This window comes from Cygnus olor, chromosome 2 (assembly GCF_009769625.2).
Source record: "Cygnus olor isolate bCygOlo1 chromosome 2, bCygOlo1.pri.v2, whole genome shotgun sequence".
Classification (NCBI taxonomy): domain Eukaryota; kingdom Metazoa; phylum Chordata; class Aves; order Anseriformes; family Anatidae; genus Cygnus; species Cygnus olor.
Genome location: NC_049170.1, coordinates 136,469,655 through 136,484,117, shown reverse-complemented (window position 1 = coordinate 136,484,117; position 14,463 = coordinate 136,469,655). Strand labels below are relative to the sequence as shown.

The following is a 14,463-nucleotide window of genomic DNA, read 5'->3' as shown; positions in this document are numbered from 1 at the left end:
CTGTGAGCATGCAGTTTAGGGAAAGTTCAGGTCAGAACTGAGATACAGATGGACAGATCATCTTCTTTAATGCCTTGCATCCTACTGGCCTCACGCAACCTCTTAACAAGCAAAACCCACTGAAAATCAAGTACTCAATGTTAGTAACATTGCAAGACACGCTACACTTTCTGGTCTTTTATATTCTCATGCACATTTAGAAACATACAGTTTTGTCTACAGCATATCAAGACGTGGGCTGGATTTTATTCATACTACTGGGACAAAAAATCCCTCACATGCGTGAACGCATGCACTCTTAATATGTTGCTAACATGATTTTCATGATGTAAATTTAGGCACATGTTGGCAGAAATGTATTACGTTTATTATGTTTCCTGGGCAGGACACTGCCGAGACAATTGGATGGCTCTTTCCACATAGCCCCGTTTTCCAAAGGAACTCAAGTCTTGCTGTGAAACTGAAGCAAAAACCACAGAGACTGATCCAGCATTAATCAAAGAGGCAGCACCAGCAGGAATAGTGGAGGTGGCTCTTGGCTCCGATAGGAAACAACGGAGAGAATAACTAAATAGAAATATATTAAACAAGCTCTTTAGAAATCTTCAAGACACCATCAGCTTCAGCGAAACTCATTTTTAGGATTCTTCTCGAGCAAACCTGATGGGGTGAACTGGGGACCGCGGATCGCAAGCAGTAAATCTAAGGCCTGCTGTTGTGAGGCTGAACCAGCAGCAAGCCCAGCGGCCCTGCTCTGACCGCACCAAGGCCCCAGGACACGGTCATCACATCAGGGAAATGCTCAGATCACTACAAAATGAGTCCCCTGATTTTTATTTTTTTAAAAAAAACAAAGACTTCTACTCTAGCGTACATTTATCCAAGTGTTAGTAACGTGGAAATAAATGTAAATTACACTGCTAGTGTCTGCATGCTTTCGAGGTAAGTTTTCATCATGAAATGAAAGCAAGACTTGGTTTTGATTCACTTTTCTAAAACTGTACGAACAGGTCAATCACTTCTGCTGAAGCAATCGGTATAACCGTGCGTTATTATCCAGATTTGATGTTAGGTCAGCTGAAGAAACAACACGAGCTCTTTCCTGTATCCACAGTTTCAGTGGCCAGGCTTGGAAGGGCCAAACAGCTTCATTCTTGCCCATCCTTTGTCAACCTTCTTCAGAGGGGAGAATGGCGTAGGGATTTCATATTCATCTTCACTTTACAGAAAAGGTTGGTATTTATTGCAACGGTGTAGCAAAAAGTCAGCCTTAACATGTTTTTGGTCTTCAACCAGTCAATATAGTAACATCAGCTTGATGGTCAACATGCAGTCAAAACTTTGAAACCCAAAGAAATGCCAAGGCATTGTGAAGCTGTTCAGAATGCTGTAGGTGAATGTATGTACTGCTGGTGTGTCATAACCTAGTGAGTCATTCAACAATATTCTATATTGCTTTACATTTTTATATTTTACACACGAATTTTAATAAATGAGATGCATCTCAGCTCATTACTATTACAAAAATGTCTACCACACCTTTGTTACCAAAGCAATCTGGAAGTGTATAGGAATAGAAGTGCGTGCGTGACTGGGCCACAGCAAAAACTGGAAAATCTGGGAAACTAGGTCCTAGAGGCAGATTATAGAACTAGCATTTAAGGAGAGGAAACAAAATGAAATAAAACCAACAGTAATTTTACCTAACTCCTCTCACTGATTAGGATCAGAATATATATCCTGTTATATATACACTTGTGCATACATAAAATACACAAACACTTTATATAAAAATATACATGTATTTATATGGACATGTAAATACTATTCTATATATAATAGAATATTTTGCATCTCACAGCTGGTAACCACGATCTATTTTGGATAAACATGTGGAAGAGTGCAGAAATAACAGCATGTATTTCATGGTGCCAGAAAGCCCCATTCCCATTTCATAGAGCCTAGGGTGCTTGAAGCATTCACGACTAACCATGAACACGTCAGCATCAGTGCATTTCATCTTTTTAAAAATAAACTTTTAAAATTCCTTTTAGACCAGCCAGGAAACATTCTGAAGAATTGTTTGAACTCGGAAACATTAAGAATGAAATTGTAAATACATATTTTTGGGTGACATGGGATCCATTTTTTTTTTGAGAAGCACTTCATCAGATATTTCTATCAACTTTAGAAATTTAACTAAAATAATCTCAAGGTTTTCATATTATTGCATAGGGAACTATTACAAAATAGTCAGCATTCACTCCTGCTATCATCTTATAAAATGAAAGAAGGCTCCAATACATGTAATCGTGATCTGTAAAAATTCAAGACACGATACACTGGTTGATTAAAAAAATTAAATCATTAAGCACTGATGCCACATGGCAATTTATTTCCAGCTGACATGCCTGTTGTGGGAGGATCTTTAGGAAGAAAGTTAGACTTCGATAAATCCATACAAAGCACCTGGTGTTCTGCCACTCATCTTCATACCGGCGTGTCTCAACATGTAGTCAAAGTCAGCATGACGTGGATTCAGTCTGAACAAGCTGCTAATCCTCAAGGGTTGTAAAAAAGTGTTTATTCTGCCCATATTTTGGGCACAGATATTTTGGGCAAGATATCTGAGGTATAAAGTCTCAACTCGACTGAACGTTGCATATGCAAATAATACAATAGAATACAAAAATTGTTTTATTACCACAAGAGAGAAAGGAATTTAATTAACTATGAACTTCCCCCCACCTGTGAAAGGGTATCAGGGTTTGCAAAAGAAAGCATAAAACGGTTTGTCCCAAACCAATCCATTCTTTCTGGACTTGGCTTTTATTACAACTTTTTTTTTGCACAGAAAAAGTTTGTCACAGGAGAAAAATATTTACTATTTATACATCATTTTGATAAAAATATGTCCAAGACAACAAACTGGATGAAAGGAATTGGATTCCTTTGATTTGTTATTAAATAGCTGCACATAGGTATGTCCAGATGCCATATACGCTACTACTAAATGTCACCATTAACAAGTACAGCATCACCAATAATTCTTCCGCATTACTGAAGTAACAGAGCTTGAAACTTTGGAAGGCATTAAACACCCACCACTCTCCCACCAAATAAATAGGTACTCTTAAGCATCACTGGAAAGGCAGAACTGCGTACATGTAATTGCGCTGAAATGGAAAACATTGCCAGATCTAATTACACATTTAGACATCTAGCTGAGGTACCAAACAACTCAGAATGCCTTTAGGCATAGCTAGCCCCGCATTTGGCATAGGAAGAGTGCAACAAGATAATGGTGATATTTATTTCAGCTGTACTGATAAAATAGAAATGAGTACTAAAATAACATGCATTGCATGTTTTAAAATTTTCACTTTTTTTTTTTCTAAAGTTTTAAAAGAGTACTAAAGGCATGATTATACGGACATTGAGGTATTACTTCACATGAAATATTGCTTGTACTGGAATAAACTCAGCTTTTCTTTTATCTTTAATACCATAGTAGAGTCCATCTGTCCATCAAAATATAGGGGATATACAGACTCAACCATCACTAGCAATAAACAGAAGCTTCTCGTGACATCTCCAAAACACAACAGCAAAACAGACATCTCTAAATGCAAACACAACATGCACACCCGCGCACTCACACAAACAGCTTATGCTTTCTCCTGTTAGACTTTTGGTTGAAGGATAGCTTATAGTTAGTTAACAACAGTCATTAGAAGGTGTTTCAACGACATTTTACAATCCCTACGACTGGATCTTGCAGCTCCTACTCATGTGAACTGCACGGGAAAGCTGATGAAGGGTCACACGACTTGGGTGTTTGCAGATGATTTATCAGAAATAAGGTGGTAAGAACAAACTTTGGTCCCTAACCTCCTACCTTTCAGTAAACAGTTATGCAACCAGAGCAAATACCCTCGAAGAATTTTCAGTAACTATTAAACCGTGGCCCTCTTTCTTCAATAATTTACTTATTTTCCCTTGCCCTACTCCTAATGGAAATTGCATTTAAGATTTTCATTTCCTTGGGAAGAAAGGAAAACAGCGTTTTTAGGATAATATGAACAGAACCCCTTATGTTCTGAAAAGTCTTTACTCAATTAGTCTGAAATACCTCCTTGCAAATCTACCAACTGCATTCAAGTGTGGTAATTTAGCATGTGAAAAAGTGTTTTTTAAGACAAAAGATTAAGACGAAACTGTAAATGTCAGTTTAAGTGTGGTTTGATTAAACTGTAATCCACAAGTCTAACGGTAACAGCCAAGTGCCTGAAAATACTATGTTCATTCTATTCTTTCAAGGTAATTTTTGGCATTTTCTAAAACCAAGTATACTGGAAATTGGAAAGGCGAAGGAGGAAATATGCCAGCAAAATAACAACACAATTTGCTATGCAAGTTCTTATTCTTCCCCGTGAACAGCTGTTAGTACGACGGCTGGCATACATCCTAGCTGCACCCACTTGCTGCATGAGCGTCTTTGGAGGCAGGGGTATGAGGACACAACGGAAGCTCTAGAAGTCGAAGGGACAGGAATTTCTTAAAAAAGAATCTTCACAAAAAGAAACATCAACTGAGTTTTTTGTTTGTTTAATAAAAGCTCGCAAGGCACATGTTTCAACTGAACTGCAACATCTACAGCAAAACAGATCAAAACTTGCAAAACATTCCCCCGACCGACCCACTCAGGGATTTAAACCTGTGACCTGGGTTGAAAACCAAGGTAGGGTTGTGTGCACAAGTCGGACGTAATTATGCCCCACTGTTGTCCTTCTGAGGGATATCATGAAATGGTCTGTTTCTTTTTTTTCCCCACAGAAGACAGAGATTAGAACAGACAATGTTTTTGATAATCCATAACTGGACAAGAAATTCAAGCTTATCATTTTCTTCGTAAGATATGAATCTTCCAGTCACTTGGTTTAAAAATGATGCCTTCTGACTGGGACGACAGCAATGTCGCTCCCAGTAAAAGGCTCCTCTCTGTTACTTAAGGCCGCTGTGCCAATGATGCTGCTATACAATTTTCTCTAATATAAAAAGCAAGTTAAAAATCTTACGTGATTCTTCTAATGCAGAATCAATTGAAGTATCAAGAATATGTCTTTAAAACTATGACAGAACTAATAATAACTATGTCATAGTTCAAATAAAGTTCAACATGTTCATTCAAACATGTATAAAGGCCAATGTGCTACAACAGAGTTTTCCTTCCATGTACAGATGGCCCCGTTTTTGTTTTTCTTAACATATGTGCTCTACGTCTAAGTATTCAAACTACGTTCTGGGTGGTCACACATACATCCAGCGTTGCAGTAAAACACAACAGGCAGTCCAGGATAGTTGAGCATTGCATCTTGGCATGGCATTGTAAGGCATGAAGCCAGCAGCTAAGCGGCTTCATCCACCCAAGTGCAACTGTAACCCTGAAATTTGCTACCTGGAACGCCTTATTGCTGTTATGAAATGGTATTCGTGAACGATCACCTCCAGGAGGGCAAACGACTGACACACAGACATGTAATTCCTGACAGTAATTCAAACGAACTTAAATTGTATATGAAACTCTCCAATTACTGCCAAATATTAAACCTATAGCACATACAGAGAAGGTTCTGCATGCCTGCTATAGCCGAAGCTAACACACTAGCTTCTCTTTTGATATTCTAACTGAAGTCTGAAACAGTCCAGTGCGGTAAAACAAATGCACTCGTGCAAAAGCAAATAAATGCAGACTGCACTTGGCCAGAGAGACATACACGCTATCCTCAACACAGTGGCTGTATCCCCAAAAAGGATATTTACTTTTAACCTGTAACTCAGTTACACTGACAAACGTTTCTCTCAGTGATCACATCCATATTTTTAATGGATTCATCTGACTCACAGACCTAAAAATATGACTGAAACTAAAAAACAGATTACAGGCATGTTGACATTTACAACAATAAAGCTTTTCTCTTTTAAATCACTCCAACAGTGATAACAGATTTTAAAAAACCTCAGCACTACCTCTTAGTGTAAAGTAAACAAACGTATCTGCATAGAGCAGAGAGAAATCATGCATACACACCAACATGTTGCAATTCCTAATAACGTCAGAGTCAAAATCTCTGAAGCCGCATTTTATCAACAAATGCAGTAGGGAGAGTTTTGCAGCTTTCCTTTGCAGAATGGTTTACAGATTTTTTCAGTTGAAGGTTCATCCCATTTTGTCAGCTGTTTCGTTAAAGACTTCTGGGTTCCAAAGAATCACTTCCACGTGCCTGACAGACTGGTCTCTGGGCCAGGTGTTACAAGAATACATAACTGCAGGCAACTCCTGACGGATGAATAACCTCTCCCAAAACTTAAGCCCTGGCTTTCTGCACAGCTACATCTATGGAAGCAAGGTTACCGTTACCTTCTGTTGGGTTTTCCATTCGCAACACCAGGATTAGGCCCAGAGCTGGAGTTAAAGCATCATTCATTCTCTTGAAAGTACATCAGCTAGCAACAAAACAAACAGGGTGAACAGGTAATTCGTGGGGTCATATCAGGAAGACAAATTTTGGGGGGAAGCAAGACTGTACAGTACTTTCAGGTATTTTCAAAGATCCCAGCGTAGTTGCATAATCGATGTAAAAATAGCTACGAACTACTGTACCTTTGCTTATCAATGGTGGTGAAGATAGTGTTTAAAATGACAGTTATGGCACTACTGTAACACGACAAAAAAAGACGTAAGTTGAATGAAGTATCTTCCATCCCTCCCCACACAGAGGATACACACACACACAGCAGCTCACACACAGAGGGAGTGAAAGAGAAGTGCAGAAGCCTCAGTAGCAAACCTAGTTGTCCTGCTACACTTGTCTGACAACAAGTACAGCATGCTGTTGTGTACTGGCCCATTCTGATGGCTGCTAAGACACACATATGCACACACACAGACATACTTAAGCATGGAAAAATCCCTAAGACGAGTTCTTTCCAAACTGAAGATCTGACTTTGTCAACCTCTCCAGCTAGGTCTAAGTCCAAGCACTTCCACCAACGTGTCTCCAACAACCCAGAGATCAGTGCCTTAACCTATGCAGGTGATGTTTAAATAAAAATCTTCCTTATTCGATTTATACAAACGCTGTACCTACACGTAAGATGTATGAATGTGTTTGATAAACATAGCAATGTTTACGGTGGGAAAAAGGAAGAATAAAAAAACTCAAACTAACAAAAGAAAAAAAACACAAACCCAAACACTTACTTGAAGACTCAGGATACCAACTGCTTTCTTGCTAGACAACAAAAGATATATGACTTAAATGAGGTCTTTAACATAACTTTTCTGCATTTTCCAAAGTCTACCCACATCAACCGTCTAACACTAAAGTTAGAAATCTCAGTTAGATGAAGATTACGATGATTTATAATGGGAAGACAAATGCAAGAACAAGGAAGACTGTCACACTTTCTTGTAGAGACTGTAAAATTGACGAATTTTCCTGTTTTCTTCAAGGATGGTATCTGTATCTGTTGGTCTGTAGTTCAAACAGTTCCAGTTTGGTAAAATAAAGTCGTCAATACACTGTTTGTGCCCACATGTAACTGCAAAAATAACTTCCTTGATCAAAAGGAACTTTTCCAACTGAATCCCATTCGTAATCAATCCTCAGAAAGAAGCTTGCTTGCTTTTTCATGACTGGAAGGATATCACAGTGTTGATTCTATACACAAAGTAGGATCTATTCCAGTATACCCGAGTAAAATAATTCACATATGGAGAATAGTTCATTTTGATTTCATGACAAAATCGTCCATATTTTGAGTAGGCATAACTGTCACCTTCCTCACAAACCACCTGTCAGAAAAGAAAAAAAATAATTAAAATACTGAAGATAAATCATTACAGAATGCATTTCTGTACATTTCATTTATTTCTGGGTTCTCTATGTTTCATTTATGATATAGATATTTAATTTCCATACTGTATGATTCCAATAAGCTGTAAAATATATTCCCCTGTAATTTCTTTAACCATCTAAAATAACCTTTGTGAATTAACACCTTTTCTGGGACAACAGACATTAAAACCAGTGTACTTTACCCATATAATTAAGAACAATGGCAGTGGAAACTATCCACATGTCCCATTTATCCAGTACTTCAAACATGACCTGCAAGGAGCACACCACCTATTTAGGGAAGGAAATTCTCAATCACCTTTTCCAGGCCAAGTAAGTTTGACATACCTAATAAAGACTGAGGATGCACATGTGTGCACATCTCCCTGTAAATCCCAAACAATTGACTTGGAGGGGATTCCATGAATTTTTGCATCTACTGTCCGGTACCCCCGATACCCTTCTCTATGCTTTCTAGTGGCAGAAGTTTACATGGGTTTAAAAAAATGTGGTAAGACAAATTCATGGAGAAAAAATAGTAAATTGGTGGCTACCAAACACAGGTATTTCTCCTGAACTAGACAGTCCTTCAATGACAGATTGCTGGAGAACATCTGTCTTGCCATGTATAATCATCCTAAAGCATATGCTCTAAGCCAGGGTCAGAAATAGGGTACTGGACTATGTGAATACATAGCCCAAGTTAGAATGCAATACCCACACTCTCTTCTTAAGCTTGGTAATTTGGAAAACACAGAATCCCAGAGTGCCTGAGGTTAGTCAGGAGGCCACCTGGTGCCACCTGTGCCCAAGCAGGGACACCCAGAGCAGGGTGCCCAGCACCACGTCCAGGCGGCTTCTGAAGGGCTCCAAGGAGGAGACCCCACAGCCTGTCTGGGCAACTTGCTCCAGTGCTCAGCCATTGTAAGATTAATATCATATCATTATTATAAAGAAATGCATTATTCCTGTTGCCCATTTGAACATTTTTCTACAGCTAGGATGTCTAGCATGCAACCCAATATGCACTGAGCCACAGACAGGAAGCTTTCTGCCCGGGGTGTGGAGCCCCCATCCCTGGAGGTATTTAAGAGATGGGTGGATAAGGCACTAAGGGACATGGTTTAGTGATGGGACTCAGTAAGTCAGGTTAGTGGTTGGACTTGACGATTGTGAGGGTCTTTTCCAACCTCGATGATTCTATGATTCTGTGATAAGCATTCAGAATAACAGATTTTAATTGAAACTCTGATTATCAAGCTTCTTTTCCCCTTAGTCAATCCACTATAAATAGGACAACCCTTGTCACTCTGACAATCCCAATTACACAACAATAGTATGTGGCTGGTTTTGTTTACTGACGGCATTGTGTATGGCTTTTATTGTGCAAAGATAAACTCATTGCACTGGATTCTGTCTTTTAATCTTTTTTTTTCCCCCTTTGACCAAAATTATCATCGCAAGCAACAACAGCTCTGAAAAGTATCGGGAAGCATTCCTGAGGATGAACTGCTGAGTAACTGGGTGTTAGGAATGAGAAGAGGAAGAAACTGATTGTAATATAAGAACACAAGAGGAAGTATTAAAAACCCCACAGTAAAGCTGTGCTGCTGAAGTTAGGATGAGATCAAGATTATGTGTAAGGCAGTGAAGCATGCAGGAAGCACAGGGAAGAGAGGTGCATTGGTATGAGGGAATGGAATCCTGAAATTGTGGTTAATTGTTCCAGGTGACACGCTCAGTATGGTACGGGGACAGGAATCAACTCATGCAAAAACAGATCTGAGAAGAAACTGAGTGATAACGTGTTGATTATCAACCCCCAACCCCCAAAGTTGAGTATATTGATTACAACATGGAATAACCGTGGCATAAATGGAAGTAATAGAAAGAGAGAGGCAATATCCTCCGTGGACAAACTGGCCAGGAAACCTCCAAAGGAAACTGACACCAATTGTAGATTATTTAGAGTATGTAGAAATTTAGAGTAATCCCCTAAAACATATCACCCCTATAACTACTCCCCAAAATGAAAGCAACTAGAGGAATGAAACTGAGTTTACCCATTTTAAAATCTTAACTAGTAAGGAACGCCCTCTGAAGCAGGGATGTACTGCTTTTGTAATAACCTCTCAGGTGTTACAGTCAAATATTTATAGATAGTTAAGCAGTATTTAACGACTGGCAGAAAAGCAGCATTGCTACATACTGATGTATTAGGAGGGATTAGGACATGTAAAGAACAATATGGGGTAAGATTACTAAAGTGTCTAGGAAACAGACAAGCCAAAACTTAACTGATCACTTTTAAAATCTATGAATCTTTGTCCACACATCAATTACAATCAGAGAAATAAGAACAGCATTACAAGAATGTTACCTTTTGAATGAATTACTTTTGCATTCAAACTCACTTTTATCTTGCTGTTACTTACATGACCATTAGCAATATCCAGCAGATCTTTAACTCTACATCCTCTTACAGGTCCCACTTCATTGCAAATTGAATCTTCAATAATCAGAAAATTGGCTTTGTAAGATGTGAGTATCTTATAAATATCCTCTGCCGACCTCTTTGAATATATCTGATATATCTGTAAATTAGGAAACATTTTAATACCAGGTAAAAATCAGTGGAAAATTAAATACTTTTTGGAGGGGGAGGGTGACAGACAACTTATTTGTAACAACAAATTATATGTACACATCAAGCTATAAAATGTCTATTTTTGAAATCTCCAAAGGTGAGGTAATGGGGAGCTGAATGGGAAATATTTGTCTCTGCTAGTGACAAGTTCCCATCTTATATACTTCAAGTGTCCTGGTAAGTCTTCAGAAAGAATATTTGTTTCCATCCAGACTGGAGCACTGATAATCTACTTAATACTATTTTCCGCATTAGCTGGACTCCTATGTCCTCTTTCCTTCTAATTTTTCCCCCATTACATGTGGGTGAAGAGGAAAGCAGTTCCTGTGAGATGTTTTCCAAGTCAAGTATCTTGCTAGAGATTCCAACTTCCCTACTGTAACCCTGAAGTGTTCAAACACAGAGTGAGAGCTCAGGTAGAGTAGCAACTTTGATTTCTCTCCTGATCAGTCACTGGGCAAGTCTGTTCTGCTTTGTGACTTTCCCCCTAGCAAAATACGCAGAACAAAAATCGCTGAAAATAATTCAGAGATGACAGTCTGCCTAAAACTCAATATTGTCACGCTGCTCAGTAAGGAATCTTGTTCATAGGCTTACTCATTATGTATTGGTGTTATCTTTCTTCACAATACTTCGTGCTCTTTTCTCACCTTAGACTGCAAACACTTTGGAGAAAAGATGGTATATGGAATAGCACTTCTGTACAGTGGGAGTTGCACCAAACAAATAATTTACACTGTCAGGTCGCCCAGGGAACATGAAAGAGCAACACAAATGTGTATGCCATGAGGAATGTTGCAAGGTCATCTTCTCTGGAATATTAACATTTACAGTACTCCCACACATCTCAATCAGGCACTCCAGTCTTACATGATGGCCTATAAATCATTGATCATACATACATATTTATGGAATTGGATACTCACGTTTTCATTTCTTTTTAGAAGATCATCATCATTATATATAGGCAAGCTTGACACCATCCATCCAGTACAGAGCTTAATCACACCCATTAATTGTGGGCTGCCTGCAAACACAGCAGCCACAGGAGCCTGCCTTCTGCAAAAGCAACATCAACATGCATGTCTGAGTGCAGGAGGCATTTCTCAGAATGATTTTTTAAATTTTAAACACTGCGTGACTCTTTAAAGGTGCTACAGCAAGTAACAGAGTGCATGAAGGTATCATTAGGGATCTAACTGCAACTGGCATTAATTCCCTGGTGGCATTAATGACTTGCAGCCCTATGGAGCTTGCAAGGAAGGCCTCCTGCTGGTGGCCATTCTCCCCTCCTTGCACCATTCAGAGTGGTCCTAGATCAAACTGTTGCTTTGCCAAATGGTTGCTGTCTGATGACAACACAAGCTTGGGAGGGAGTGTAGGTAGAGGGAGAAACAACGTGATGTTGTCTCGTAAGTGACAAACTTGTGATTATGTTTGTTTGATCTGTAGGACAACATATTTCATCATTTATGAGTAAATACTGTCATGATACAGTATAACATCTACAGTAATTATGCTTCTGGATTTTGATTTTGTCTTTTGATTATTTATACTGCTGCATTAGTGGAAGAAAACAGCCATTGTCACACACTCTTACAGACCTTGGGCAACTTTTCCTGCAGAGAAAATTCAAGTAAATTCATTTTATCAGAGCAAAAGTTATAAAAAAATATACTATAATAATGACATTCAATTAAAATTCCAATATGGATATCTAAGCATATCCTAAAAAAATTTAAAAAATCCTTTTCATTATAAATACGAACAGCTGCTACAAATAAGGGTAGTCAAATTGCTCTTAGCTGAGTGAATCTCAATGCAATTCACCATGATTAATTATGTACTTGAAGCGTAATATATGCAGACTAATGTAAAAGCCATTAGGTACTTGGCATTATTCCACTTGCTGCCTTGAAGAGCTACAGCAGTGACAAACAACATACACTACTATTAACAGAAAGAAGAAATTGGCTGGAACACCATAATTACCAGCCTTGTCTTTTCTGAAGATGAACAGGTTGACATTAAAGATTCCATAAATACGGAAAATAATATTCTTAAAAAATACGGTTAAAGGTAAGTAAGTTATTTGAACACAGGGGACTTAATTTTCCACAGAAGTGCCGTTCCTAATGACATAGTTCAAAATTAAATTGAATTAGGCCAGAATTGAGTTCTGAAACTTTTGGTGAAAAATACATCTCTGAAAATAACCTGACACTCAGCATTTGCCTAGCCAGCCAGATAAAAACCTTTGAAGCCTTCTGCTCAAAGGGAAGTTTGAACCACACGTTACACTCCATGTTTCTTACCTGAAGTCTCTCAACACTTACATTTACACATTTCATTTTACTGGCTCCTGCACACTCAAATTTCATTGTTTCTATGTCCCATGGCATTCGGAGTCAATATGACTCCTCTAATCTACTGAAAGGTCATCAAGGAAAGAAGCAAGTACTAGGATGTGCATCTTTATTTGGAAATCAGTTCTAGTAATGATATCAAACATGAGTTGACTGCTTATTTCAGGATCTTCTCCTCTTTTTTACGAATATTAAATTCCTGTTACATTCCACAGCAGTCATACCAAACTTAAAATACTCATCTCCTCCCATTTCCCCCTACATCATGTAATGACGGGGTAAGGGAAAGCTCAGATTAATAGAGGTAGCTTCACAAAATGCTGTTATAAAAATACCTTGACGTAAAGAATTAAAATGAAGCGTAGAACTACATACTTACTTTATCCATGTCATGAGTTCTACTGTGTCAGGATCATAAAATTCTTGTATTTCTGAAAGCTCTGACATTATCCTAGGGAAAAACTGATGGAAACATACTTGGTTACTTACAGTTAAAAAATAAAAGAAAAATTCTATGGGCCATCTCATTATGTTATGGCCTTCAATAACACAAGAGAAATGAGTTTCAACCAAGTTTTCTCTAAGTGGTATTTTTGTTTGAATACTTTGGGAAACACACTATTTGTACTTGCCTGACAGCAGCAGACCTTCTCCAAAATAAACAGAAATTAAACCTCAATTCTCAGCTCTAATTATCTTAATACTTATAATTAAAATCAACCAAACAACAGCAACAACAACAAAACAACCTTCATCAACTTTAACTGGTCTTAAATGCATCAACATCATAGTTCAGGCTTTTATATGAAAATAAGTAAGGGCACTAAAACAAGAAGTTGACAAATCCTCTCTCATGGCAAACATACTTGAGCAGGGAGGCTGAACTGTTGCAACTCGATGAAAAGCAGGAAAGAAGAGAACAAATTTCCTAGAAGAATATCATGTGGGTAGTCTGCCCTGGACTTCCCTTTGACTGCTACTTCAGTTACTTCAGGGAAGTAAAACACATTACATTGTATGAAGTTGGTTATCTGAGTTTATACTCTTGAAAAATATTTTGGGAAAAGTAAGGATCCTGGGAACCTAGACAGAATGCCAACTCCTTGTGACCAGCCCAGACTGCAAGCCTGCACCACGGTTTCCCTATCCTGTCAGGTTTGGAAGGTGAAGGAACAGGTCCTTACTAAGACAGGAAATTCTGTCAGTCTTCAAGCTATTTTGAGTTTTTATCTGGAGAAGGCATGTCTAGAAGCTTGCCAGCCTTGAGGCGCTGGAGCAAGCACACACATTGTAAATGCTAAATGAAAGCTACGGTTGCCAGCTCTTAAAAGGATAAGTAGAGGTTACAACCATGGCAGACTAAAGGGACAACTTTACGCAAATGACTGGAGTCTGCAACCAGACACAACAGGGTGGCCTGGGAGGGATACAGAGACATTGTCTGAGCAGCCAAGGATCAGGTTAGGAAAGCCAAAGCCCTTTTAGTGTTACATTTGGCCAGAGACATCAAGGGCAACAAGCAAGGCTTCTGTAGGTACATCAGTGATAA

General features: G+C 38.5%; 1 protein-coding gene across 1 annotated transcript in view; it reads right to left on the bottom strand.

Annotated features, from left to right (window-relative positions):
* Positions 1-2,381: 2,381 nt before the first annotated feature.
* The window catches only part of DPY19L4 (dpy-19 like 4), a 35,697-nt gene continuing 23,615 nt past the window's right edge, over positions 2,382-14,463 (bottom strand). The window contains 4 exon segments of the mRNA XM_040546552.1: positions 2,382-7,858; positions 10,337-10,495; positions 11,475-11,607; positions 13,294-13,376. Coding sequence (XP_040402486.1) covers positions 7,694-7,858; positions 10,337-10,495; positions 11,475-11,607; positions 13,294-13,376 — 540 coding nt within the window. The 3' untranslated portion in view covers positions 2,382-7,693.